The sequence below is a fragment of the Pristiophorus japonicus genome, chromosome 2, assembly GCF_044704955.1.
Source record: "Pristiophorus japonicus isolate sPriJap1 chromosome 2, sPriJap1.hap1, whole genome shotgun sequence".
NCBI lineage: Eukaryota > Metazoa > Chordata > Chondrichthyes > Pristiophoridae > Pristiophorus > Pristiophorus japonicus.
This window is the reverse complement of record NC_091978.1, coordinates 373,275,485-373,299,958: the sequence shown is the minus strand read 5'-3', so window position 1 is coordinate 373,299,958 and position 24,474 is coordinate 373,275,485. Positions and strand designations below refer to the sequence as shown.

Genomic DNA, 24,474 nt, shown 5'->3' with positions numbered 1-24,474 from the left:
CCGACAGTGCGCGCTCCCTCAGTACTGCCCCTCCGACAGTGCGACGCTCCCTCAGTACTGCCCCTCCGACAGTGCGACGCTCCCTCAGTACTGCCCCTCCGACAGTGCGACGCTCCCTCAGTACTGCCCCTCCGACAATGCGGCGCTCCCTCAGTACTGCCCCTCCAACAGTGCGATGCTCCCTCAGTACTGCCCCTCCGACAGTGCGACGCTCCCTCAGTACTGCCCCTCCGACAGTGCGGCACTCCCTCAGTACTGCCCCTCCGACAGTGCGACGCTCCCTCAGTACTGCCCCTCCGACAGTGCGGCGCTCCCCCAGTACTGCCCCTCTGACAGTGCAGTACTCCTTCAGCAATAGATTTTTTATGCTCAAATCCCTGGAGTGGGACTTAAACCCACAATCTTCCGACTCCGAGGCGAGAGTGCTGCCCACTGAGCCACGACTGACACAGCTTGCCCCGTAGCTGTTAAAGCAGGTTTGAGCACAGCAACTGAAATCTGGAACATCTTCAACGACCTCAAAAACCCAAACCAACGTTCAGCTCACCCCTGGCAACAGAAACTTCTCGAACTGGTGTACCAGTCAAACCTTAATCTTCAAGCCTTATGAAGTCTGGAAGCAGTTCTTCACACAAAGGGCGGTGGGAATCGGGAATTCCCCGGAGAAGCTGTCGCGGCCGGGGGTCAGTTGAAAATTTCAAAACTGAGATTGCTCGGTTTTTGTTGGGTAAGAGTATGGAGGGTTACGGAACCAAGGCGGGCCGATGGAGTTAAGATACAGATCAGCCGTGATCTCATTCAATGACGGAACAGGCTCGAGGGGCTGAGTGGCCGCCTCCTGTTCCTGTGATCCTGAAGTTGAGCAAAGGAAGAATGCGGCCACTGGTGTAGAGACGATAATTATAATCCTCTAGGATGCAACATTCCATCTGAGGGTTCGACAATGTTTGCAGATAAGAGGCGAGGCGTCACACTCACTTGCTGAATGCCCACCTACCTGTATATCCGCATACCTGCTTGTTGTTGGGGAATGTAGGCCAATACTCGGGGAATCCACATTCCTGATTGTGAGGTGAAACTATTCACTTTATTTTGAAGAGGTTGTGTGGCTTAATTTAGTGGCCCAGAAATCCCGGGCGGCTGCTTCCCGCGAGTTCCCGGTCCTGAGGCCACTGACTGCGCGTGCACATCAGGACATGTGCAGGGCGGGAGCTGTAGTCACATGGCTCTGGGCAGCCAATCAGGGTAAAGTATGTTCTCATTCATAGTAATGGGAACTCTTAAGTTGGAATTCCATTATTATGAATGAGAAACTCCCCTCAAACACACAAAACCAGTAATAAAAAATAGTAAAAATACACCATATATTTTTATTAATTTAAATTAAAGTTATTTAGATATTTAAAAAAGACATATTTTATCGATTTTTTTTTTTTTATTAAACGTTTTTTAAATTATGGTTCAAAATAAACTTACCGTGGTGGGGAGGTATGTGTTTTTATAATTTTATTTTAAAATGTTTTTGTGTATTTTAAAACTCTTACACCTGTAACAGTAGGCTATGCACCTGCTTTTATCAGGTGCAAGAATTTTGAGGACATTTGCCGGGCACGATATGGGTAAATCCCGCAATCCTGCCCGTGCGAATGTCCTCGCTCCGAGATACGGAGGATCTGTTGTGCTCCAGCTTGACAGATCGGGAAAGCCTGTTTTCAGTGCATGTGCATTGTGCGCTGAAAACCGGCTTTTGCGATGCCTTCCTGGGTCCGCACGCATCCCGCCCGTACGGACCCTGGGAGCTGGCATTTCTGCCCATTGTTGCTGGGAATGGTGTGTGGCCCAATCTCGATAGATGCTCCAGGAAGGCCTGGCTCCATTCTGAGGATCATGAAATGTTCGTGAAAAGTACCCATTTGATATAAATGAGAAGGGAAGGTTTATACTGGAAACACTGAGGATGCAAATTTAATCCCTGCCAGCCTGAGCATTCACAGCTCTGAGCCCTGTAGCAATAACTGGTGAAGCAGTTTGAATTGTAGCCGGGATATGTTATGGACAGGGATTTAGGAAATAGCACATCCTGGCGTGTTCCTCCGGCTGACACAATATCCTAGCCTTGTAATCTTGGTTTTGGGATTGCCCAAATAACGCAGCTGGTGAAATGGCCATTTTCATCACTTTGTTTGGAGTTAACTCTGTGGCTAAATCTGACGAATGCCTTGCCCTCTGGGATTGCAGATTAGGAAATCACAGACTCTGTCAGTATTTCTCCATGAAGGTGAGGTTTGACACTGGTGTGCCTGTTTGTAAAATTTACCCCGTACTGTTATATTAGAAACCCTTTTGACAGCAGTTGTTGTAATAACAACTGAGACACACACAGCAGGAGTCGGCCATTCAGCCCCTCAAGCCTGTTCCGCCATTCAATGAGATCGGGACTGATCTGCGACCTAACTCCATATACCCGCCTTTGGCCCATATCCCTCAATGCCTTTGGTTAACAGAAAGCCATCAATCTCAGATTTAAAATTAACAATTGACCCAGCATCAATTGCCGTTTGTGGAAGAGAGTTCCAAACCTCTCCCACCCTGTGTGTGTAGAAGTGTTTCCTAACTTCACTCCTGAAAGGTCTGGCTCTAATGTTTAGACTCTGTCCCTAGTCCCAGACTCCCCAACCAGCGGGAAAAGTCTCTCTCTATCTACCCTCTCTGTTCCCCTTAATATCCTGAAAACTTCGATCAGATCAACCCTTAACCTTCTAAATCCCAGGGAATACAACCCCAGTTTGTGTAATCTCCCCTTGTAACTTAACCCTTGGAGTGCTGGGTATCTGGTAAACCCATGCTGCACTCCCTCCAAGGTCAATATATCCTCCCTAAGGTGTGGGCCCAGAACTGCTCACAGTGCTCCAGGTGTGGGCCCAGAACTGCTCAGTGCTCCAGGTGTGGGGCCCAGAACTGCTCACAGTGCTCCAGGTGTGGGCCCAGAACTGCTCACAGTGCTCCAGGTGTGGGCCCAGAACTGCTCACAGTGCTCCAGGTGTAGGCCCAGAACTGCTCACAGTGCTCCAGGTGTGGGGCCCAGAACTGCTCACAGTGCTCCAGGTGTGGGCCCAGAACTGCTCACAGTGCTCCAGGTGTGGGCCCAGAACTGCTCACAGTGCTCCAGGTGTGGGGCCCAGAACTGCTCACAGTGCTCCAGGTGTGGGCCCAGAACTGCTCACAGTGCTCCAGGTGTGGGCTAACCAGGGCTTTGTACAGCTGTGGCATAACCTCTACCCCCTTGTATTCTAGATATTGATTATTGTCTGTACCTGTTCATGACATTTTAATAGTGTGTCAGGGCATCTCCCAACATGGGGGAAAAAAGATCACATTTTACATCAATGTCCCATTATTTATTTTTAGGCCACCATCAGTCAGCAGGGGGAAACATACAGCATCACTCTGAGGACCGCCAGTATTGCCCCCTATGTCTGGCTGGATGTCGGCAATGTCTCAGGAAGGTTTAGTGATAATGGCTTCCTCATGTTGGAGGAGACCAAGCTGACGACCTTTCACCCCTGGCGTCCGACCAACATCTCCGAATTGCAGAGGTCACTGCAGGTCCAGTCACTGCTGGACCTTTACTGATGGCTGATGTCCTACACAGGTAGACCTGTCTGATCGCTGGAATCAACATCCAGTCTGTCTCTGTAATTAACAGACTAATGCATTGAGGAGGACATATTAACAAAAAGCGGCACTTGTGAATTGAAATTTGCCCTGTGGACAAATGGTGGTCGTTGATTTTCTGCAGTTGTTCTCATTCGGAAATTTATGACCAAAGAAAAATCAGGAAATGTGGAAGTGAAATTTTGAACTCGGGGTCTTGTCATAATTGTAATATATTTGGATTTGATTCTGCCAAAGTAACTAAAGCCAGACTGTCCCCTCCCTTCTCAAAGAAAGAGGTTTATTTTATGTGAAGTTAAGAAGCAATATTTCTTTTTTTACTTCAGCTAAAGAGAGGAGCAGTTTTCCTGCCAGACATTTTGTACGGATTTTTGTATCGTTGGTTAAAGACCATCACAGAGAATATTACACAACGTTTTGTAACTCTCTTATTTGTGGTTCAGTAGTAGAAAGACTTTCTTGCATATAATCAGTTTCTTTGGACTCTCCACTTGCCTGGATGGTGCAGCTCCAACAACACTGGAGAAGCTCAACACCATCCCGGGCAAAGCAGAACCCATGAACTCTTTTTAAATCGAGAACTAATTGTTAAAACTGCAATATCTAAATAAACAATTACTGACAATCAGTTTGTCGTCTAATCTTAACAAATGTTTTACAAATGTGGCTCTCTTTCAAAGTTGCACTGATTAAATTGATATAAAAAGTATGTTACTGTGTTAAAGATACCTTGTTTTTAAAATAGGCCGCGTGAATTTAGGCAGTGTTGTGACAAAGTAATTTTCATCAGTTTTTATCATACAGGCGTTTAAGGTTAATTGTGTAACAGGAGCTGTTTGTGTCATGTATTCAACCAGCATTGTAACCCATGTATAAACTGACCTAAGTTGTACACCGTGAGAACACTGACCACTAGGTGGGAGACACTCCTAACCTGGACCTTCAGGTATAAAAGGGGAAGCTCCACCCACCTTCATCACTTGAGTGCTAAGGAATAAAGGACAGGTCACAGACTGACCTCTCAAGCATGGGCCTGGTGTGCATTTATACTGTATAGTAAGGACGTATCAGTTTGTTTGTTTGTTCCAAAGCAAAAATGATATTCATCTGAAGCAAGATGCTACCTGTGCATGCTGGTGATTCTGTGTGTTCCCCACCTGTGCACGCTGGTGATTCTGTGTGTTCCCCACCTGTGCACACTGGTGATTCTGTGTGTTCCCCACCTGTGCACGCTGGTGATTCTGTGTTCCCCACCTGTGCACACTGGTGATTCTGTGTTCCCCACCTGTGCACGCTGGTGATTCTGTGTTCCCCACCTGTGAACGCTGGTGATTCTGTGTTCCCCACCTGTGCACGCTGGTGATTCTGTGTTCCCCACCTGTGCACGCTGGTGATTCTGTGTTCCCCACCTGTGAATGCTGGTGATTCTGTGTTCCCCACCTGTGCACGCTGATGATTCTGTGTTCCCCACCTGTGCACACTGGTGATTCTGTGTTCCCCACCTGTGCACGCTGGTGATTCTGTGTTCCCCACCTGTGAACGCTGGTGATTCTGTGTTCCCCACCTGTGCACGCTGGTGATTCTGTGTTCCCCACCTGTGAACGCTGGTGATTCTGTGTTCCCCACCTGTGCACGCTGGTGATTCTGTGTTCCCCACCTGTGCACGCTGGTGATTCTGTGTTCCCCACCTGTGCACGCTGGTGATTCTGTGTGTTCCCCACCTGTGCACGCTGGTGATTCTGTGTTCCCCACCTGTGCACGCTGGTGATTCTGTGTTCCCCACCTGTGCACGCTGGTGATTCTGTGTTCCCCACCTGTGCACGCTGGTGATTCTGTGTTCCCCACCTGTGCACGCTGGTGATTCTGTGTTCCCCACCTGTGCACGCTGGTGATTCTGTGTTCCCCACCTGTGCACGCTGGTGATTCTGTGTTCCCCACCTGTGCACGCTGGTGATTCTGTGTGTTCCCCACCTGTGCACGCTGGTGATTCTGTGTTCCCCACCTGTGCACGCTGGTGATTCTGTGTTCCCCACCTGTGCACACTGGTGATTCTGTGTGTTCCCCACCTGTGCACGCTGGTGATTCTGTGTTCCCCACCTGTGCACGCTGGTGATTCTGTGTTCCCCACCTGTGCACGCTGGTGATTCTGTGTTCCCCACCTGTGCACGCTGGTGATTCTGTGTTCCCCACCTGTGCACACTGGTGATTCTGTGTTCCCCACCTGTGCACACTGGTGATTCTGTGTTCCCCACCTGTGCACGCTGGTGATTCTGTGTTCTCCACCTGTGCACGCTGGTGATTCTGTGTTCTCCACCTGTGCACGCTGGTGATTCTGTGTTCCCCACCTGTGCACGCTGGTGATTCTGTGTTCCCCACCTGTGCACGCTGGTGATTCTGTGTGTTCCCCACCTGTGCACGCTGGTGATTCTGTGTTCCCCACCTGTGCACGCTGGTGATTCTGTGTTCCCCACCTGTGCACGCTGGTGATTCTGTGTTCTCCACCTGTGCACGCTGGTGATTCTGTGTTCCTCACTCACAGGAGAGGGAAGGTCGTGTCTGACTAACTTGATTGAATTTTTTAAGGAGATATCAAGGAGGGTTGATGGGGCAGTGCATTTGATGTAGTCCACATGGATTTTAGCAAGGCTTTTGACAAGATCCCTCATGGCAGACTGATCAAAGAAGTAAAAGCCCATGGGATCCAGGGGAGAGTGGAAATTGGATCCAAAATTGGCTCAGTGGCAGAAGTAAAGGATAATAGTTGATGGGTGTTTTGCAATTGGAGGGCTGTTTCCAGTGGGGTTCCACAGGGCTTAGTACTCGGTTCTTTGCTTTTTGCAGTGTATATTAATGATTTAGACTTAAATGTAGGGGGCCTGATAAAGAAATTTGCAGATGATACAAAAATTGGCCGTGTGGTTGACAGTGAGGGGGAAAGATTTAGACTGCAGGAAGATATCGATGCACTGGTCAGTTGGGCAGAAAAGTGGCAAATAGAATTAAATCTGAAAAAGTGTGAGGTAATGCATTTGGGGAGAGGCAACAAGGAAAAGGAATACACATTAAATGGGAGGATACTGAGAGGTGTGGAGGAACAGAGGGACCTGGGAGTATATGTCCACAGATCCTTAAAGGCAGCAGGACAGGTCAATAAGGTAGTTAAAAAGGCATATGGAATGCTTTCCTTTATTAGCCGAGGCATAAAATATAAGAGCAGGGAGGTTATGCTTGAACTGTATAAAACACTGGTTAGGCCACAGCTGGAGTACTGCGTGCAGTTCTGGTCACCACATTACAGGAAAGGTGTGATTGCACTGGAAAGGGTGCAGAGGAGATTTACAAGGATGTTGCCTGGACTGGAGAATTTTAGTGATGAGGAAAGATTGGATAGGCTGGGGTTGTTTTCTTTGGAACAGAGGAGGCTGAGGTGAGATTTAATTGAGGTGTATAAAATTATGAGGGGCCTGGATAGAGTAGATAGGAAGGACCTATTTCCCTTAGCAGGGGGCATAGATTTAAAGTAATTGGTTGAAGGATTAGAAAGGAGATTAGGAAAATAATTTTCACCCAGAGGGTGGTGGGGGTCTGGAACTCACTGCCTGAAAGGGTGGTGGAGGCAGAAACCCTCACCACATTTAAAAAGTACCTGGATGTGCACCTGAAGTGCCGTAACCTACAGGGCTACTGACCGAGAGCTGGAAAGTGGGATTAGGCTGGGTAGCTCTTTGTCGGCCGGCACGGACATGATGGGCCGAATGGCCTCCTTCCGTGCTGTAAATTTCTATGATTTACAGCCATGCGGCCTCAACACTGAGTTCAACATCTTCAGATCATAACGACCACTCCCATATTTTTGGACAGCGGGTGCTGGTAATGAATCTACTGTTCATTTAATCTATCCTGCCTTCCACCCTATCATTTCTTCCCCTCCCCCCTTTCCTTGCCTCTGCATTCGCTTAAAACCCGTTACATCTCTAACTTTTTCCGGTTCTGGTGAAAGGTCACTGGATTGAAACGTTAACTCTGTTTCTCTCTCCACAGATGCTGCCTGACCTGCTGAGTATACACACACACACCACTGGAGCGCTCGCTCTGTTGCATGGGTTCCATTGGGAAACGAATGAATTAGAAGGCGCTCCTGAATAGAGATGTCCATTATCACAGTGGTGAGTTGCTGGGGTGGGACTGCAGCGATGAACCAGTCTGCCCGATATCAAAACCCATTGTTTGTCCTCCTCGCCCAATGTCCAATCGCGTCCATTCTATCCAGAGCCTCGGCAGGATTATTCTTTACTGAAATAACTCTCTCCCTGTTGCAGCACAAATGGTTGGGGAGGGAAGTCTGCTCTTGATCTATTGTGTAGTGTGTGCCGGGAACGAACACAGCTAATATGCAGATTACATGCTGCCCCGGTTTGCTATCAAAGTACCTCACATATATCATTATTTACTGATTTGAAAGGAAGAATTTGCATTTATATAGCGCCTCTTAAATTAAAGGTTGACGCGGCATAATGGTAATGCATTCTATAATTGTGTGAAAACATTCCTTCTAATCATTTATGCTGTTACTATTCATGTTATTTCCCCCCAGGTTTCTCATCCCTGGTAAGTTCCCACCGCTCCAATATCCTTATTAGAATTGTGAGGCTAAAATGACTTGCAGTACTCCAATTGTGGCCCAAGCTATGTTTTGTCGATCGCTCTCTCCACCTTGCATTTATACAGAGTCTAGAATCCCATTTGCTTTTGAGTCTTTTTCTCCCTACAAACCTGCTTGTAAATATCAGGCTGCTAGTTATCTTGCCAGTTCCGTTCCACTGGTCCTGAAAGTACACTGCAATACTCGACACATTTGCCTGAAATGTTTCCCTCTAGTGGAGATGTAAATCCACTAAACAAAATGTGTGATTTTAGGGCGATTGAGCAGTTTACCATTTAGAGCATATTTCCATTCACTACCCTCCCACATTTACTTCATGTTTATCTGTGCAAAATTGTATTTGCCACCTGTTTGCCCACTCTCCTGAATGCTTGCCGTTCTCCTCATTCTCTCTCACAGTTTGCTACACCAGCAACACACGGTGATAGTGGGTAATGTAAAACATGTGGCTGCTTTACCTCTCCATTTGAAGTGATGTTTAGCCTACGTTTGCCTTCCAGGAAAGTTAAGTGCGAGTCAGCTGATGCTCAGCAAACTCGGGAATGACATCAATACGGTTATAGAATCATAGAATGGTTACAGCACGGTAAAAGGCCATTCAGCCCATCGAGCCCATGCCAACTCTCAGCTAGTCCCCTTTCCCCATAGCCCTGCACATTTTTTTCCTTCAGGTACTTACCCAATTACCTGGGTGTCATGGTACATCAGTCATTGAAAGTTGGCATGCAGGTACAGCAGGTGGTGAAGAAGGCAAATGGTATGTTGGCCTTCATAGCGAGAGGATTTGAGTATAGGGGCAGGGAGGTCTTACTGCAGTTCTACAGGGCCTTGGTGAGGAAGTGGCATTCAAATTGGCCAGAAATAGCAGCGAACTCGGGGACTGGGAGAAATTTAGAACTCAGCAGGGGAGGACAAAGGGTTTGATTCGGGCAGGAAAAATAGAGTACGAGAAGAAGCTTGCAGGGAACATTAAGACGGACTGCAAAAGCTTCTATAGATATGTAAAGAGAAAAAGGTTAGTAAAGACAAACGCATAACGGGGAACAAAGAAATGGCAGACCAATTGAACAAGTACTTTGGTTCGGTATTCACTAAGGTGGACACAAAAAACTTCCGGATATAAAAGGGGTCAGAGGGTCTAGTAAGAAGGAGGAACTGAGAGAAATCCTTATTAGTCGGGAAATTGTGTTGGGGAAATTGATGGGATTGAAGGCCAATAAATCCCCAGGGCCTGATGGACTGCATCCCAGAGTACTTAAGGAGGTGGCCTTGGAAATAGCGGATGCATTGACAGTCATTTTCCAACATTCCATAGACTCCGGATCAGTTCCTATGGAGTGGAAGGTAGCCACTGTAACCCCACTTTTTAAAAAAGGAGGGAGAGAAAACAGGGAATTATAGACCGGTCAGCCTGACATCGGTAGTGGGTAAAATGATGGAATCAATTATTAAGGATGTCATAGCAGTGCATTTGGAAAGAGATGACATGATAGGTCCAAGTCAGCATGGATTTGTGAAAGGAAAATCATGCTTGACAAATCTTCTGGAATTTTTTGAGGATGTTTCCAGTAGAGTGGACAAGGGAGAACCAGTTGATGTGGTGTATTTGGACTTTCAGAAGGCTTTCGACAAGGTCCCACACAAGGTCCCACACAAGAGATTAATGTGCAAAGTTAAAACACATGGGATTGGGGGTAGTGTGCTGACATGGATTGAGAACTGGTTGTCAGACAGGAAGCAAAGAGTAGGAGTAAATGGGGACTTTTCAGAATGGCAGGCAGTGACTAGTGGGGTACCGCAAGGTTCTGTGCTGGGGCCCCAGCTGTTTACATTGTACATTAATGATTTAGACGAGGGGATTAAATGTAGTATCTCCAAATTTGCGGATGACACTAAGTTGGGTGGCAGTGTGAGCTGCGAGGAGGATGCTATGAGGCTGCAGAGTGACTTGGATAGGTTAGGTGAGTGGGCAAATGCATGGCAGATGAAAGTATAATGTGGATAAATGTGAGGTTATCCACTTTGGTGGTAAAAACAGAGAGACAGACTATTATCTGAATGGTGACAGATTGGGAAAAGGATGGGTGTAACGAGACCTGGGTGTCATGGTACATCAGTCATTGAAGGTTGGCATGCAGGTACAGCAGGCGGTTAAGAAAGCAAATGGCATGTTGGCCTTCATAGCAAGGGGATTTGAGTACAGGGGCAGGGAGCTGTTGCTACAGTTGTACAGGGCCTTGGTGAGGCCACACCTGGAGTATTGTGTACAGTTTTGGTCTCCTAACTTGAGGAAGGACATTCTTGCTATTGAGGGAGTGCAGTGAAGGTTCACCAGACTGATTCCCGGGATGGCGGGACTGACATGTCAAGAAAGACTGGATCAACTGGGCTTGTATTCACTGGAGTTCAGAGGAATGAGAAGGGATCTCATAAAAACGTTTAAAATGCTGACGGGTTTAGACGCAGGAAGAATGTTCCCAATGTTGGGGAAGTCCAGAACCAGGGGTCACAGTCTAAGGATAAGGGGTAAGCCATTTAGGACCGAGATGGGGAGAAACTTCTTCACCCAGAGAGTGGTGAACCTGTGGAATTCTCTATCACAGAAAGTTGTTGAGGCCAATTCACTAAATATATTCAAAAAGGAGTTGGATGTAGTCCTTACTACTCGGGGGATCAAGGGGTATGGCGAGAAAGCAGGAATGGGGTACTGAAGTTGCAGGTGCAGGCTCGAGGGCTGAATGGCCTACTCTTGCACCTATTTTCTATGTTTAGGACCGATTCACTTTGCAGGCAATGAAGTACTTTATATTTTGGAGTGTAGTCACTGTTGTAATGTGGGAAACGCGGCAGCCAATTTGCGCACAGCAAGCTCCTATGTCACTAAAACAGATTATCTGATCGAGGGATAAATACTGGCCCATGACACCGGGAATAACCCCCCTGCTTTTCTTTGAATAGTGTTGTGGAATCTTTCACAGCCCCTGAGAGAGCAGGCGGGGCCTGGGTTTAATGTTTGCCGAAAGACAGTGCCAGCCTAGATTTTTGTGCTCCAGTTCCTGGAGTGGGACTTGAACCCACAACCTTCTGAGGCGAGAGTGCTGCCCACCGTGTGGAAATAGTGAGAATGTGTTACCAGCGGATTTGGGAATCCCTGGGACCAGAGTGAATCATCAGCGTCAAAGATTTTTGCATAAACTGATTGGTAGTTTTTTTTCCTCCAGCTCGATTCATACAGAGTCTGTGCAATTGGTCCATTTTTTTATTGTTTATAAAAAAAATGTTCCAAATACAAAATTCAAACAAAATAAAAAAATCTGACTTGTTTCCGCAACAAAAGCAGCGAGGACTATTTACAGAGTCAAATCAATTCAGCTCACCGAGATTGCAAGAGCAAAAAATAATATTGAACGAGAAAGAAAGACTTGCATTTCTATAGCGCCTTTCAAAACTCAGGACGTCCCAAAGCCCTTTACAGCCAATGACGTATTTTTAAAAAAAGTGTGGTCACTGTTGTAATGTGGGAAACGCGGCAGCCAATTTGCGCACAGCAAGAACTCCCCTTCTCTCTGAAATAGTGAGTTATGTCCACCCGTGGGGAGCAGACAGGGCCTCGGTTTAACGGCACCTCCGGCAGTATTGTGCTCCCTCAGCACTGCACTGGAGTGTCAGCCTGGATTTTTGTATGCAAGACTTTTGGCAGCCTCCATTTTAATTAATTGATCTACGTATATTCTTAAAAAATAAAAGTGAAAATAAACTCTGACGGGGCTAAGTGACATTTCACAAGGTTTGAGGACTTGTCTGATTCATTCTAAGCACTGTCCTGCTGAATATTTAAAATGATTATGCCTTCTGGCAGTAATCAAATCTGGGATTACACCAGGCGGGGCTGGTTATTTGTAGAATTTTTGAGGAGTCCGTCCAGGATGTTGAACTGAAGCAGGCTTCAACCTGGTTAACTAGCACCCACCAGTTGTGCGTGTCACAGTTCGAAAGAAGCCTGGTTGTTGTATTCGAACGACAAATGGCTCAATCTCCTGAACGATGTCTCCACCCCGCTGTCACACACACTGTCACACTGCGACTTGGGTTCAAGCTCAGCTAGAAAGGAATGAGAGATTCTTTGTTGTTAAGGACAGTGAAACCAGCCCTTCATTTGGCCTTCCCCATCAAAGCACAGTCATAGAAGTCAATAAATTACTGAAAAAATCTGTTTGTTTTTACACACAGGTTTAAGAAGCAGAACATACCAACAACAGTGAGTATTGTTTTGGTAGAATGTGCGATTAAAATCTATATCGACATGGACTACAGGTAAGGGACCCCAGTTATTTACAATATATACCAATGATTTAGATGAAGGAATTGAGAGTAATATCTCCAAGTTTGGAGATGACACTAAGCTGGGTGGCGGTGTGAGTTATGAGGAGGAAGCTAAGATGATGACTTGGACAGGTTAGGTGAGTGGGAAAGTGCATGGATAAATGTGAGGTTGTCCACTTTGGTGGCAAAAACAGGAAGGCAGAATATTATCTGAATGGGCGGCAGATTAAGAAAAGGGGAGGTGCAACGAGACCTGGTACATTAGTCATTGAAAGTTGGCATGTTGGTCTTCATAGCTAAGGGATTTGAGTATAGGAGCAGGGAGGTCTTACTGCAGTTGTACAGAGCCTTGGTGAGGCCTCACCTGGAATAGTGTGTTCAGTTTTGGTCTTCCATTCCCGGGATGGTGGGACTGACATATGAGGGAGGAGAGACTGGGCCTGTATTCACTGGAGTTTAGAAGAATGAGAGGGGCTCTCATAGATATAAAATTCTGACGGGATTAGACGCAGGAAGAATGTTCCCGAGGTTGGGGAAGTCCAGAACCAGGGGTCATAGTCTAAGAATAAGGGGTAAGTCATTTAGGACCGAGATGAGGAGAAACTTCTTCACTCAGAGAGTTGTTGATGCCAGTTCGTTAGATATGGTCCTTACGGCTAAAGGGATCAAGGGGTACTGAAGTTGAATGATCAGCCATGATCTTATTGAATGGCGGTGCAGGCTTGAAGGGCCGACTGGCCTACTCCTGCACATATTTTCTGTGGTGCTATTCTAAAAGCTCTGGATTGCAACAATTTTATTTATTCCTATACACTGGAAATCCTGCAGTGGTCTAGAGAAATATCAGCGACAAGCCTTTCGAACATTACCTTGGATACAAACACAGCTAATGATCGCCTGTGGTTAATGTCCATAGCAAGGGAAAGACCTGTATAAAACCCGGGGATTTTTAAGTCTTTTTGCGAATGAAATATAAACTAAAAGCCAGACAAGGAACCATTTACCAGCTTGACATATAAATAGAAATTTAATGAAATGCTGATTTGAAATTAGAACGGAGTTACATTTTTCCCTTAATGATCTTTGAGCTCGGAATGGCATTAGATTGAATATTTGATCAGTTCTGACGGAGGGTCATCGACCTGAAACATTAACTCTGTTTCTCTCTCCACAGATGCTGCCTGACCTGCTGAGTATTTTTATTTCCGATTTCCACCATCTGCAGTAGCTTGGTTTTGTGTCAGATAAATTGTTCCTTGACCTTTGGGAACTGGCTCTGAATCCAGTCCAGCCTGAAAGAATAAATGCCCTCTCTCTGCTTGGGTTGAAACTGGTGAAATGTCACACCAAGAGCTCCTCATTGGGAAAGGCCAACGAGAGAAGTGGAGACGGTGCAAGGTCAATCTTGCGTTTACTTCCTTTTCAAAGCCTGCGATTATTCATCATTTCAGAACAGGTGACCAAAAGTTCGGTCGAAGAGGTTTAGGGAGGGAATGCCAGAGCTTAGGGCCGAGATGGCTGAAATCGGGGTTGCGTAAGAGGCCAGAATTGGAGGAGCAGAGGTGGGGCCATTTAGTACTTACCCTTTAGCCCTGCAATCAACTTCGTAATGTATGGGCAATATTCATTGGTTTAAGGAAAAACTTCTGGTCATTTATAAGTACATTTTGGTGCAGATGATCATTAGCAGATAAGTGTATAAAGGATAACTTGTGAAAAGAGTGTTAGTAAACTAAATGTCAACTGGATTGATGAGTAAAGTACTAGAATGAGCTGAAGGTTCAGATATTTGAGTAATGGAGGTAGTTTGCGCTTACCGTTGTGTTGTTCAACGGGTGACGGCGAATCCATTGCTTCATCTGGGGGGGTGTTTGCTGAATTGGTCATTGCTTTATGAATGACTGCAACTGCTTTACTGTAGCCCATCGCCTTCAATGTTTCCAGAATCTCCAGCACCGTACCGCCTGAGACCTGCAGTAAGCCCAGGAATAAAACACAGTGCGTAAAGGAAAAAGGGACTGACAGTCTTCACCGCTGGGTTAGTGTCGGTGAAAAGCCACAGAAGTAGATTGGCTGTCTGTTATACCCCCCTCCCTCGCCCCACCAGAACTGGGGAGACCGCTTTGCGAAACACCTCTGCTCAGTCCGTAAGTGTGACCCCGAGCCTCCGGTGGCCTCCAATGAAGCTCAACACAAACTCAAGGTACAGCACCTCATCTCTTTCAATTAGAAACTTTACAGCCTTCGGGACTCAACAATTTCAGACCACAACCTCTGCCCCCATTTTTCCAGCCAGCAGGTTCTGATTCTGCCTTTCGCATTTAATCCCTCCTGCCTTCCATCCCTATCACAGATCTTTCCTCCCCTCTGCCTCTGCACTTGCTTAAAATCTGTCACATCTCAACCTTTTGTCAGAACTGGAAAAAGTTGATCGACCTGAAACATTAACTCTATTTCTCTCCCCACAGATGCTGAGCATTTCCAGCAACCTTGTATTAGAGCCTGGCCGTTCGGGGCGACATCAGGATGCGTTTCTTCACACAAAGTGTGGTGGGAATCTGGAACTCTCCCCCAAAAAGGCTGAGGGTTAGTTGCAAATCTAATAACTGAGTTTGATAAATTTTTGTTGGTAAGGGTAACGGAACCAAGAAATGGAGTTAGAATAGTGCTCATATTGATGGCATAATAATTATATCATGCCCTGGTGAGACCACACCTGGAATATTGTGCACAGTGTCGGTCTCCTTACCATTGAGGGAGTGCATCAAAGGTTCACCAGACTGATTCCAGGAATGGGGGGATTGTCCTATAAGAGATTGAGCAGACTAGGCTGATATTCTCTAGAGTTTAGAAGAATGAGGTGATCTCATAGAAACTTACAAAATTCTTACAGGGTTTATGCAGGGAGGATGTTTCCCCCGGGCTGGGGAGTCTAGAACCAGGGGTCTCAGTCTTTAAATGGCCGACCCCTTATCCTGAGATTCCTCAGTCCTGAGTATATTCAAGGCTGAGATCGATTTTGGGATATAGGGAAAGTAGAGTTGAGGTCGAAGGTCGGATCTCATTAAATGGTGGAGCAGGCTCAAGGGGCCGAATGGCCTACTCCTGTTCCTGATTGTACTTGTTGAACATAACGTATGAAAGATTGAATTCACTCCCTAGTATCAGACTTTTCTTGAATTGTCAACTCCAGTTTAGGAATCCCCAATATGAACATCTGCCCGAGCTCTTGAAGCAACTTCAGATATCAACTCCGTATCGCTTACACATTGCGTGCGGTTAAGAATGTGGAGGCTGAGTTCATTTTTATAGCAAATTCGTTGCATCTTAGTCCAAGGTGTCAGTTGGCTATCCATTGGGATAAAAATAACATATAAAATGAGTTTGTAGAAGGAATGTCAGCTCACCTCATAGTTATCCAGCAGAGTTCTTGCTGGGGAATGGCTGAGTTTAAAGGCGTTGATTAGAATGCCAAGGCCCAATTTCTCTGCCAGTGTCATCCAGTTGAGGCTAGGATCTGGTATCTCCAACAGTTTACACAGCTCCAGCCTGGCTTCCACATCCAGTTGTCCTAAATCACCTAGTGACACAAAACACGTCCCAACTCAGCATGGAATCAACACCGCCCCCGAGAGCTGCGTATAATATTGAGCGAGCCCCACTTGCTCAGTGGGACGCCTATCATTGTTGCCACGTGGTCAGGGCCCTCCCTCCCCCTAAGGCACGGACCCGGTGATCCATGAAGCGAGCCGTGACCGGTAAATCGGGCGATATTTTTCTTCGCCCCACAGCCCCGGTGCAGCTTCAGGGGGTGTTACCGAACTTTCGCTCCGGGGTGAAAATGGGTCGTTGCACACGGTGATAACGCTGTCATTGCCAGCAGGGTGGGGCCCTACCGGTTACCGGTTACCGGTTACCGGTTACCCGCGGGAGTCGTTAGCGGTGCCGCGCCCGGGAGGCACAAACAATTCATTTCTCCCCCTTAAACTTTATTGAGGCTCCATGGAACAGGTTTTGGGTGTTTTGGCTTAGTCTCTCATCACATTGCTTTTCTGTGCATTCTCTCCATGGTGATGGGCATTGAGCACAGAGCAATGTGACATCTCTCCGGACTTGTGCTTCACAACTGACTTCCGCGTGCCCTACATTACAACACGGAGCCGCTTTGGGATGTTCAGAGATCATGTAAGGCGCTGTAGGAATGTAAGTCTTTCTTTATACATCCTGACATTTTATCTGCTTCATCACCGTGACCACTAAAAGTGACAAGTTACTTCCAGGTCACTCTGTCCCCCCCACCCCATTACAATCCAGACACATCTCTGATCATTTTATTTGTCCTGCTCAGTTGCATCACTAGTCCTGACTGTTAGCTATTTTAGTGTAAATTTAATTACATATAAAACATTAAATAATCTCTTGATTTTGTATTTACCACAGTAATCGAATGCTCAACTTCTAAACATTAACCAGATTATGGAATTCAGGACTGACTCTTATTACCACATCTACCCACAGTTAGACAAATCATTTTGGAAACGGTCACGCACAGTAATGATTTACAATAAGTCGGCTTTTAAATCGAAAACCCGTGGATAGGCAGAATATAGAAGGGACCGCTGGTAATGATGTAACTATTTATTACCTTGGGGGAAAGGAGTAATAGATTCATTAGGTCTTGCTTGGTACAGTTTACCATTTAGGATATCGTAGACCTGGAAAGGAAATGTAAACTGATAAATCCCCATTCATGAGACAGCAGAAGATTTTCCAGTAACCAGTGGACATAGATGGAAGATCATAGAATCAGAGAAATTTACAGCATGGAAGGAGGCCATTCGGCCCATCGTGTCCGCGCCGGTCGACAAAGAGCTATCCAGCCTAATCCCACTTTCCAGCTCTGGGTCCGTAGCCCTGTAGGTTACGGCACTTCAGGTGCACATCCAGGTACTGTTTAAACGTGGTGAGGGTTTCTGCCTCTACCACCCTTTCAGGCAGTGAGTTCCAGACCCCCACCACCCTCTGGGTGAAAACATTTCCTTTCACATCCTCTCTAAATCTCCTACAGATAGTGTTGGAAGCCTCGGGACCGAGGCCGTTCTGGATTCTGCGTATTTCTGAGAGTACGGTACAAGATGTATAGAAACTTCCATTCTTACTAAAACCAGCCCAAAGCAGGTTAACTTTATTACATCCCATTATTTCAGGCTCTTTTATCAAATGACCTTTTTGATAATCCCCATTCTGGCAAAGTGACAGATGAGTAAGCTTTTATTTCTTTTTTAAAATGGAGCGGTGCAGATTTGTTTCTGAATGTAGTTTGTGCTTCGAGGGGTCAGGGGGAGGTTGGATTTCAGAACATTCTCCAGTTTCCAGACGACCTGGTGTCCAGATTTGAGACGCTGTACCTGTACTAATCACTTTAAATCTATAACCCCTCTGCCAAGGGGACTAGGTCCTTCCTATCCACTCTATCCAGGCCCCTCATAATTTTACACACCTCAATCAGGTCACCCCTCAGCCTCCTCTGTTCCAAAGAAAACAACCCCAGCTGATCCTCATATCTAAAATTCTCCCGGCAACATCCTCTCCAGTGCAGTAATTGTCACAAAAAGGCCACGGGGGAGATGAGAATTTAAAAATAAACGCAGTGAGTTGTTGTGATCGGGAACGCGCGGTGGGAGCTGATTCAATAGTGACTTTCAAACGGGGAATTGGATAGTTACCTGAGGAAGTTGCGGGGTGTGGGACTAATTGGCCGAAGTTGTGAAATGGAAATCTTTGTCGTTTCAGAAAGGCCGCCTGCTTTAACCCGTCGTATCCTTACCTCCTCTGAGGCTGCCATGTCCAGCGGCGTGGTCCCGTGAAAGATCCCTTCGTCATCATCTTCATCATCCAGAGGTTCGTGATTCTCTATGTGTGTGTCTGCACCTGGGAAAATGACATTCCACAAAACGGCAGATTAGCAAGTGACCAAACCCCCTCGCTCCCTGACCACAATAACCACATCTCTGAACGTTTATTTTAAGATAACTTTAAACTTAGTTGCTTGAAATGATACAACTATATTATTTCAAATGAATTATTTTGACAAGCTACCCATAATGCTCAGCTGGCAAGGCACTGAGTAACTGGGTTACAGCCCATCGAGCGCGTGCTGAACTGAGCCACACTCCCATATCACATAGGGTCGGGAACCAGAGGGGGTGGGGGTCGCGTATGCGCACAGTGGAATTGGATCCTCGCGAAGAGCCCATCAAACCCCGGGTCGCGGGGACATTTTCTGAACGTGTAGTTGCTTCATGGCCAGGAGTGTGTCCAAGGGATTGTGGAGTGGCAGGCCGTGAGCACCAGCAGCAGGTTTCTGGCCCATGCTTCGAACAGCAACCTCTGAACACCCAGAACTGCCCCGTCAAGCCTCTCCTCTCATGTCACAGTGACACCAACACTCTGCCACTTACCTGCTGCCATTAGAAGGGCACAGAGTTTGGTCGAGCCTCTTCCTGCTGCTATGTGAAGTGCGGTCGACCCATCAAACGTGGGGGCATCAACCTCGGCGCTGCCCTGAGGATCAAACACCGCACAGTAACACCACCGCACGCCTTGGCAAAATAATACAAACATTCCGCAACCAACATCACTAAAGCAGATTATCTGGTCGTGGGAGCTTGCTGTGCGCAAATTGGCTGCCGCGTTTCCCACATTACAACAGTGACTACACTTCAAAAAGCATTACATTGGCTGTAAAGCGGATTGGGACGTCTTGAAAGGCGCTATAGAAATGCAACTCTCTTTCAACACATGATCTGGATTGTGCCTGAATTCTTGTACCAGTTGTGACAAACTAGACAGCCTTCCCACGTTCAGGATATTGAGGGGAACAGAGAGGGTAGAGAGAGAAACTATTCCCTCTGGTTGGGGAGTCTGGGACTAGGGGCATAGACTGAAAATTAGAGCCAGACCTTTCAGGAGTGAAATTAGAAAACACTTCTCCACACATGGCGATTGATAGCTTTCTGTTAACCAAAGGGTATTCAGGGAAATGGGGCAAAGGAGTTGGGTCGTAGGTCAGCCCTGATCTCATTGAATGGCGGAGCAGGGTTCAAAGGGCTGAAATGTCCTGCTCCTGTTCACCAACATTACTGCAAAGGCCCATTTTATACAATGAAATGCCACAGAAATCCAAATTTCAGCAACAATTGCACATTCACCAACTCAAGGGCAAGTTATATAATGGGCTCGGGAGGGCACGGTTTCACGCTCAGCGTGCACTCCGAGAGTTAGTTCCCTGAGGCTCTGGCGGGTGATAGGAATAGATCATATCGCCGCAATTCTCCGAGAGCTCCGTCTCACTACAGCACAAATCCATCGCCAGAGGGAGCTCGTTTCTTATAAAGGTTTCAGCAGCAAAACTTTCAAACAACAGTCTGCGATGAAAACCTTTCACCCTGGCTGCGTTTGATGATGAGCACATTCCCAACTTGCTCGAAGAACATAAACGCTCCATGCCAAAAAGATGGTGTGAATATAATTCAGTGCTCTATTTAATTTAGACAAATGAGCACAAGATTGAAATGAAAGTGCTTTAAACCACCAGTTTCAGAATTGCATCATGAGTCATTTCCAACCCTGTGTCAGCCGTTGGTCGCACTCTCGTGCCTGAGTCAAGGTTGTGGGTTCAAGGCACAGTTCAGCACAAAATCTAGGCCGGCAAGCCCAGTGCAGTACTGAGGGAGCACCGCACTGTCAGAGGGGCAGTACTGAGGGAGCACCGCACTGTCGGAGGGGCAGTACTGAGGGAGCACCGCACTGTCAGAGGGGCAGTACTGAGGGAGCACCGCACTGTCGGAGGGGCAGTACTGAGGTAGCACCGCACTGTCGGAAGGGCAGTACTGAGGGAGCGCCGCACTGTCGGAGGGGCAGTACTGAGGGAGCGCCGCACTGTCGGAGGGGCAGTACTGAGGGAGTGCCGCACTGTCGGAGGGGCAGTACTGAGGGAGCGCCGCACTGTCGGAGGGGCAGTACTGAGGGAGCGCTGCACTGTCGGAGGGGCAGTACTGAGGGAGCGCTGCACTGTCGGAGGGGCAGTACTGAGGGAGCGCCGCACTGTCGGAGGGGCAGTACTGAGGGAGTGCCTGTCTGAAGTGCCATCTTTCAGATGAGACATTAAATCGAGGCTCCATCTGCTTTCTCAGGTGGAGGTAAAAGATCCCACAGCCACTATTTCGAAGAAGAGCAGGGGAGTTCTCCCCGGTGTCCTGGGCCAATATTTATCCCTCAACCAACATCACTAAAACAGATTATCTGGTCATTATCACATTGCTGGATGTGAGAATTGGCTGCTGCGTTTCCCACATTACAACAGTGACTACACTCCATTGGCTGTAACATGCTTTGAGACGTTCTGAGGTTGGGAGAGGCGCTATAGAAATGCGAGTTCTTTGACCACATTGGACTAACCTCGAGGAGAAGGCTACCGGCCAAAGAGATGTTTTCCTGCTCGACTGCGAGATGAAGGGCAGTTCTCCCCGAGCGCTGCTCTGGAATGTCCACCTCTGCTCCTGCTGCCAGCAGCTGCCTGAGTGAGGACAGACTGCTTGCTAACACTGCCAGGTGAATGGCATTGAAACCTGGAAATAACACCCGCAACAGTTACCGCTTGAAATAGGGACAACCAAGTCTTGATTTAGTCGGCAAACTAATATTTCTAGTTTACGAACAGAAAATGCTGGAAATATCAGCGGGTTGGGCAGTGTCTGTGGAGAGACCCTCTCTGAGGGTCGTGAATCTTTGGAATTCTCTGCCCCAGAGAGCTGTGGAGGCTGGGTCATTGAATATATCCAAGGTGGAGATTGACAAGATTTTTGAGCGATAAGGGTGTCAAAGGTTATGGGGATCGGGCGGTGAAGTGGATTTGAGGCCAAGATCAGATCAGCCATGATCTTATTGAATGGCGGAGCAGGCTCGAGGGGCCGAATGGCCGACTCCTGCTCCTATTTCTTATGTTGTAGCCTAATCTTGCTCGTTTTGCTAGTTCCTCAAAGCCTTTTATATTCAAGCAACAGTGCCGCTAAATTGGCATTAATCTTAAGAATTATTGGTCCAGCAAATGGAAAAGATGTTGCACTGGTACAGCAAGGGCTGGGTATATTGTTCGGGCAGACTCGGGGATTTACTCTACATTACCATGCAATTCCATTCCCTCAGCACAAAATAAAACGTTTACAATTTTACTAAAGAAATCGTGCATCAGAATTGCAAACAAGACCATAATTCTCGGTGATGAAAAACATAAAAACAGAGGTTACCACAAAATCAAAACATTTTGAAGGCATTCTGCTAAATCTCATAAACCTCCGTTAGGAACGGGCTCCCAGATTTATTTTAGTGACAAGATCCGACAAGACAAGACCACACTGCAAGAAATCAGAGAGGCCGCCTCGCCCCCCCCCCGCAAGCTTTGATCATTCACTGTCCCCGAGCTACACACCTGCGTTATTTGGCAGAGAGAGCAGTTCCACCACAGCCTTGTTCCTTTTGCTGAGCAGGACATTCAGAATCTTCACGTCCCCCTGTTCCGCAGCCAGATGTAGAACAGAGTTGCTGTGACAATCCAGGAGCCCCACATCAGCCCCGGCCTGTAGCAGCATCTCCACCATCTCCGCCTGCCGTGTGATCACTGCCAGATGCAACGGAGTCTGAAAAGAAAGGGACCTGTATTTGTGCACAGTTCTGATAGACCTGTTGGTCAATACTCAAGCAAACCGAGAGTTCGGGTAAGGTGCTGTTCATTGGATTGGAGCCGGGAAGTCCCGGGCAGGGACTTTTATTCTCTGTATTGTATATACAGACGATTTGGCCTTGGGTATAATGAGCACAATCCTGAAACTTGCTGATGACACAAAAGTAGGAGGTTTGACAAACCGTGAGGAAGAGTGTAAAAGACTTCAGGAAGGGAGACAGATTTCACTCGGGGAGTTGTCGGGATCTGTAACTGGCCAATAAGATGGTGGAACTTGATTCCATAAATCATTTTAAACGTGAGTTGGACAGATACTGGAGGATGAGGAATTTACAGGGTTACGGACAAGCAGCAGGATTAAGCACAACTGTTCTTTCAAAGAGGCACGATGGGCCGAATGGCCTCCTTCTGTGCTGTAAGTTTCTATGACATTAGGGGAATGGGCAGACTGGTGGCAGATGCAAATTAAATGGATATACAGGGCCTTAGTGAGACCGCACCTGGAGTATTATGCACAGTTTTGGTCTCCTTACCCAAGAAAGGATATATTTGCCAGAGGGAGGTGCTGCAAAGGTTCACCAGTCTGATTCCTGGGATGGCCGGACTGTCGTATGAGGAGAGATTGGGTCGACCAGGCCTGTATTCACTAGCGTTTAGAAGAATGAGAGGGGATCTCATTGAAAGGTAAAAAATTCTGACTGGATGCGGGGAGGATGTTTCCCCGGGCTGGGAAGTCTAGAACAAGGGGTCACAGTCTCAGGATACGGGGTAGGAAATTTAGGAGCGAGATGAGGAGAAATGTTTTTCACTCAGAGGGTGGTGAACCTGTGGAATTCTCTACCACAGAAGGCTGTGGAGGCCAAGTCACTGAATATATTTAAGAGGGAGACAGATAGATTTCTAGACACAAAAGGCTTCAAGGATTATGGGGAGAAAGTGGGAATATGGTGTTGAGATAGAGGATCAGCCAGGATCATATTGAATGGCGGTGCAGGCTCGAAGGGCCGAATGGCCTCCTCCTGCTCCTATGGATCAGTGTGCCGCAATACATTCTGGGAATGGTGGGATACACTCAATGGAAAGACGGTAAAAGGTGGGCATAGAGGTTCAAATCCAGGATACAGTAACGAAGGGTTTATAGGAGGGATGAGCAACCCAGAGGTCACGAGTTCAAATCTCACCATGGCCTGTTGTGAAGCTGAATTCAATTTGTGGCTGGAGCAACAAACATTAAAACTGCTGGATTCACAAATGTGTTTCAAGGAGCAGTCTGTCACCTTGCCCAGTCTGGCCTATACGACGTGCTTAACCCTGTAATGCTCATAGGGTAACCAGCAATGGGCAATAAACACTGGCTTGTATCTCGAGAACAAATAAGGTACAGAATTCCCTGCAAGTGTGAGGGCGGGTAGATAAACCAGTAAAACATTCCAACAACATTTTGAGTTTTATAAACCGGTATAGGGGACAAGAGTAACGATAACTTTGTACAGAGCATTGTTAAGACCATAGTTAAAGTACGGTACCCCCTCATACACAGGACTGCGAAGTCACAGACAGCTTGAAGTGTCGATTCACCATGAGGCCAGCGATGGAAAACCAGGACTATCCCCACGGGAATTGAGAAGGCCAAGCGGAGATCAGGGGTGTTTTAATCAGGTAGGATCTAGTAACGACAGCCGATTTCCTCTGGTTGGGAAGTCAGTGACAAAGAGTCAGTATTAACATTGGCACTAAGAGGAGAAGGTAGGAGAATCTCTTTACACAGCAGCTTATTGGAGCTCAGATGGATTACCCTGGGAGTGGGTGAGGCAGACACCATTGCATCTTTTAAGGGAAATTCAGATAAATAATTGAAGCAGATGAACATACAGGGCTACGGGAGCGAGCGGAGCAGTGCGATTAGTTTGGGATTGATACAGGGCTATGGGGGGGGGGGGGAAAGAGAGTGGGGCAATGGGATTAGTTTGGGATTGATACAGGGCTACGGGGAGGAGAGCGGGACAGTGGGATTAGTTTGGGATTGAGACAGGGCTATGGGGAAAAGAGTGGGGGATTAGTTTGGGATTGA

The 24,474-nt window shown here is 47.0% G+C and overlaps 2 protein-coding genes across 13 annotated transcripts in view; one reads left to right on the top strand and one right to left on the bottom strand.

The window, feature by feature from the left end:
- The window catches only part of manba (mannosidase, beta A, lysosomal), a 122,912-nt gene that overhangs the window by 89,002 nt on the left and 9,436 nt on the right, over positions 1-24,474 (top strand). For 3 of the 10 annotated variants that reach the window (XM_070873145.1, XM_070873149.1, XM_070873148.1), the window contains exon 17: positions 3,409-4,303. In XM_070873145.1, coding sequence (XP_070729246.1) covers positions 3,409-3,633 — 225 coding nt within the window. In that variant the 3' untranslated portion in view covers positions 3,634-4,303. Of the gene's footprint in view, positions 1-3,408; positions 4,304-7,716; positions 7,842-12,568; positions 14,118-14,605; positions 16,865-18,454; positions 18,563-23,943; positions 24,306-24,474 lie in introns of those variants that run through there. The other 7 variants (XR_011591373.1, XR_011591371.1, XR_011591375.1 and 4 more) reach the window with 6 other exon arrangements.
- The window catches only part of LOC139250922 (nuclear factor NF-kappa-B p105 subunit-like), a 136,668-nt gene continuing 123,791 nt past the window's right edge, over positions 11,598-24,474 (bottom strand). For 2 of the 3 annotated variants that reach the window (XM_070873142.1, XM_070873143.1), the window contains exons 17-24: positions 22,152-22,359; positions 21,122-21,291; positions 19,123-19,225; positions 18,489-18,592; positions 17,307-17,376; positions 16,069-16,241; positions 14,479-14,632; positions 11,599-12,439 (exon numbers count right to left, since the gene is read on the bottom strand). In XM_070873142.1, the coding sequence (XP_070729243.1) occupies positions 12,321-12,439; positions 14,479-14,632; positions 16,069-16,241; positions 17,307-17,376; positions 18,489-18,592; positions 19,123-19,225; positions 21,122-21,291; positions 22,152-22,359 (1,101 nt within the window). In that variant the 3' untranslated portion in view covers positions 11,599-12,320. Of the gene's footprint in view, positions 12,440-14,478; positions 14,633-16,068; positions 16,242-17,306; positions 17,377-18,488; positions 18,593-19,122; positions 19,226-21,121; positions 21,292-22,151; positions 22,360-24,474 lie in introns of all 3 variants that reach the window. The other variant, XM_070873144.1, reaches the window with a different exon arrangement.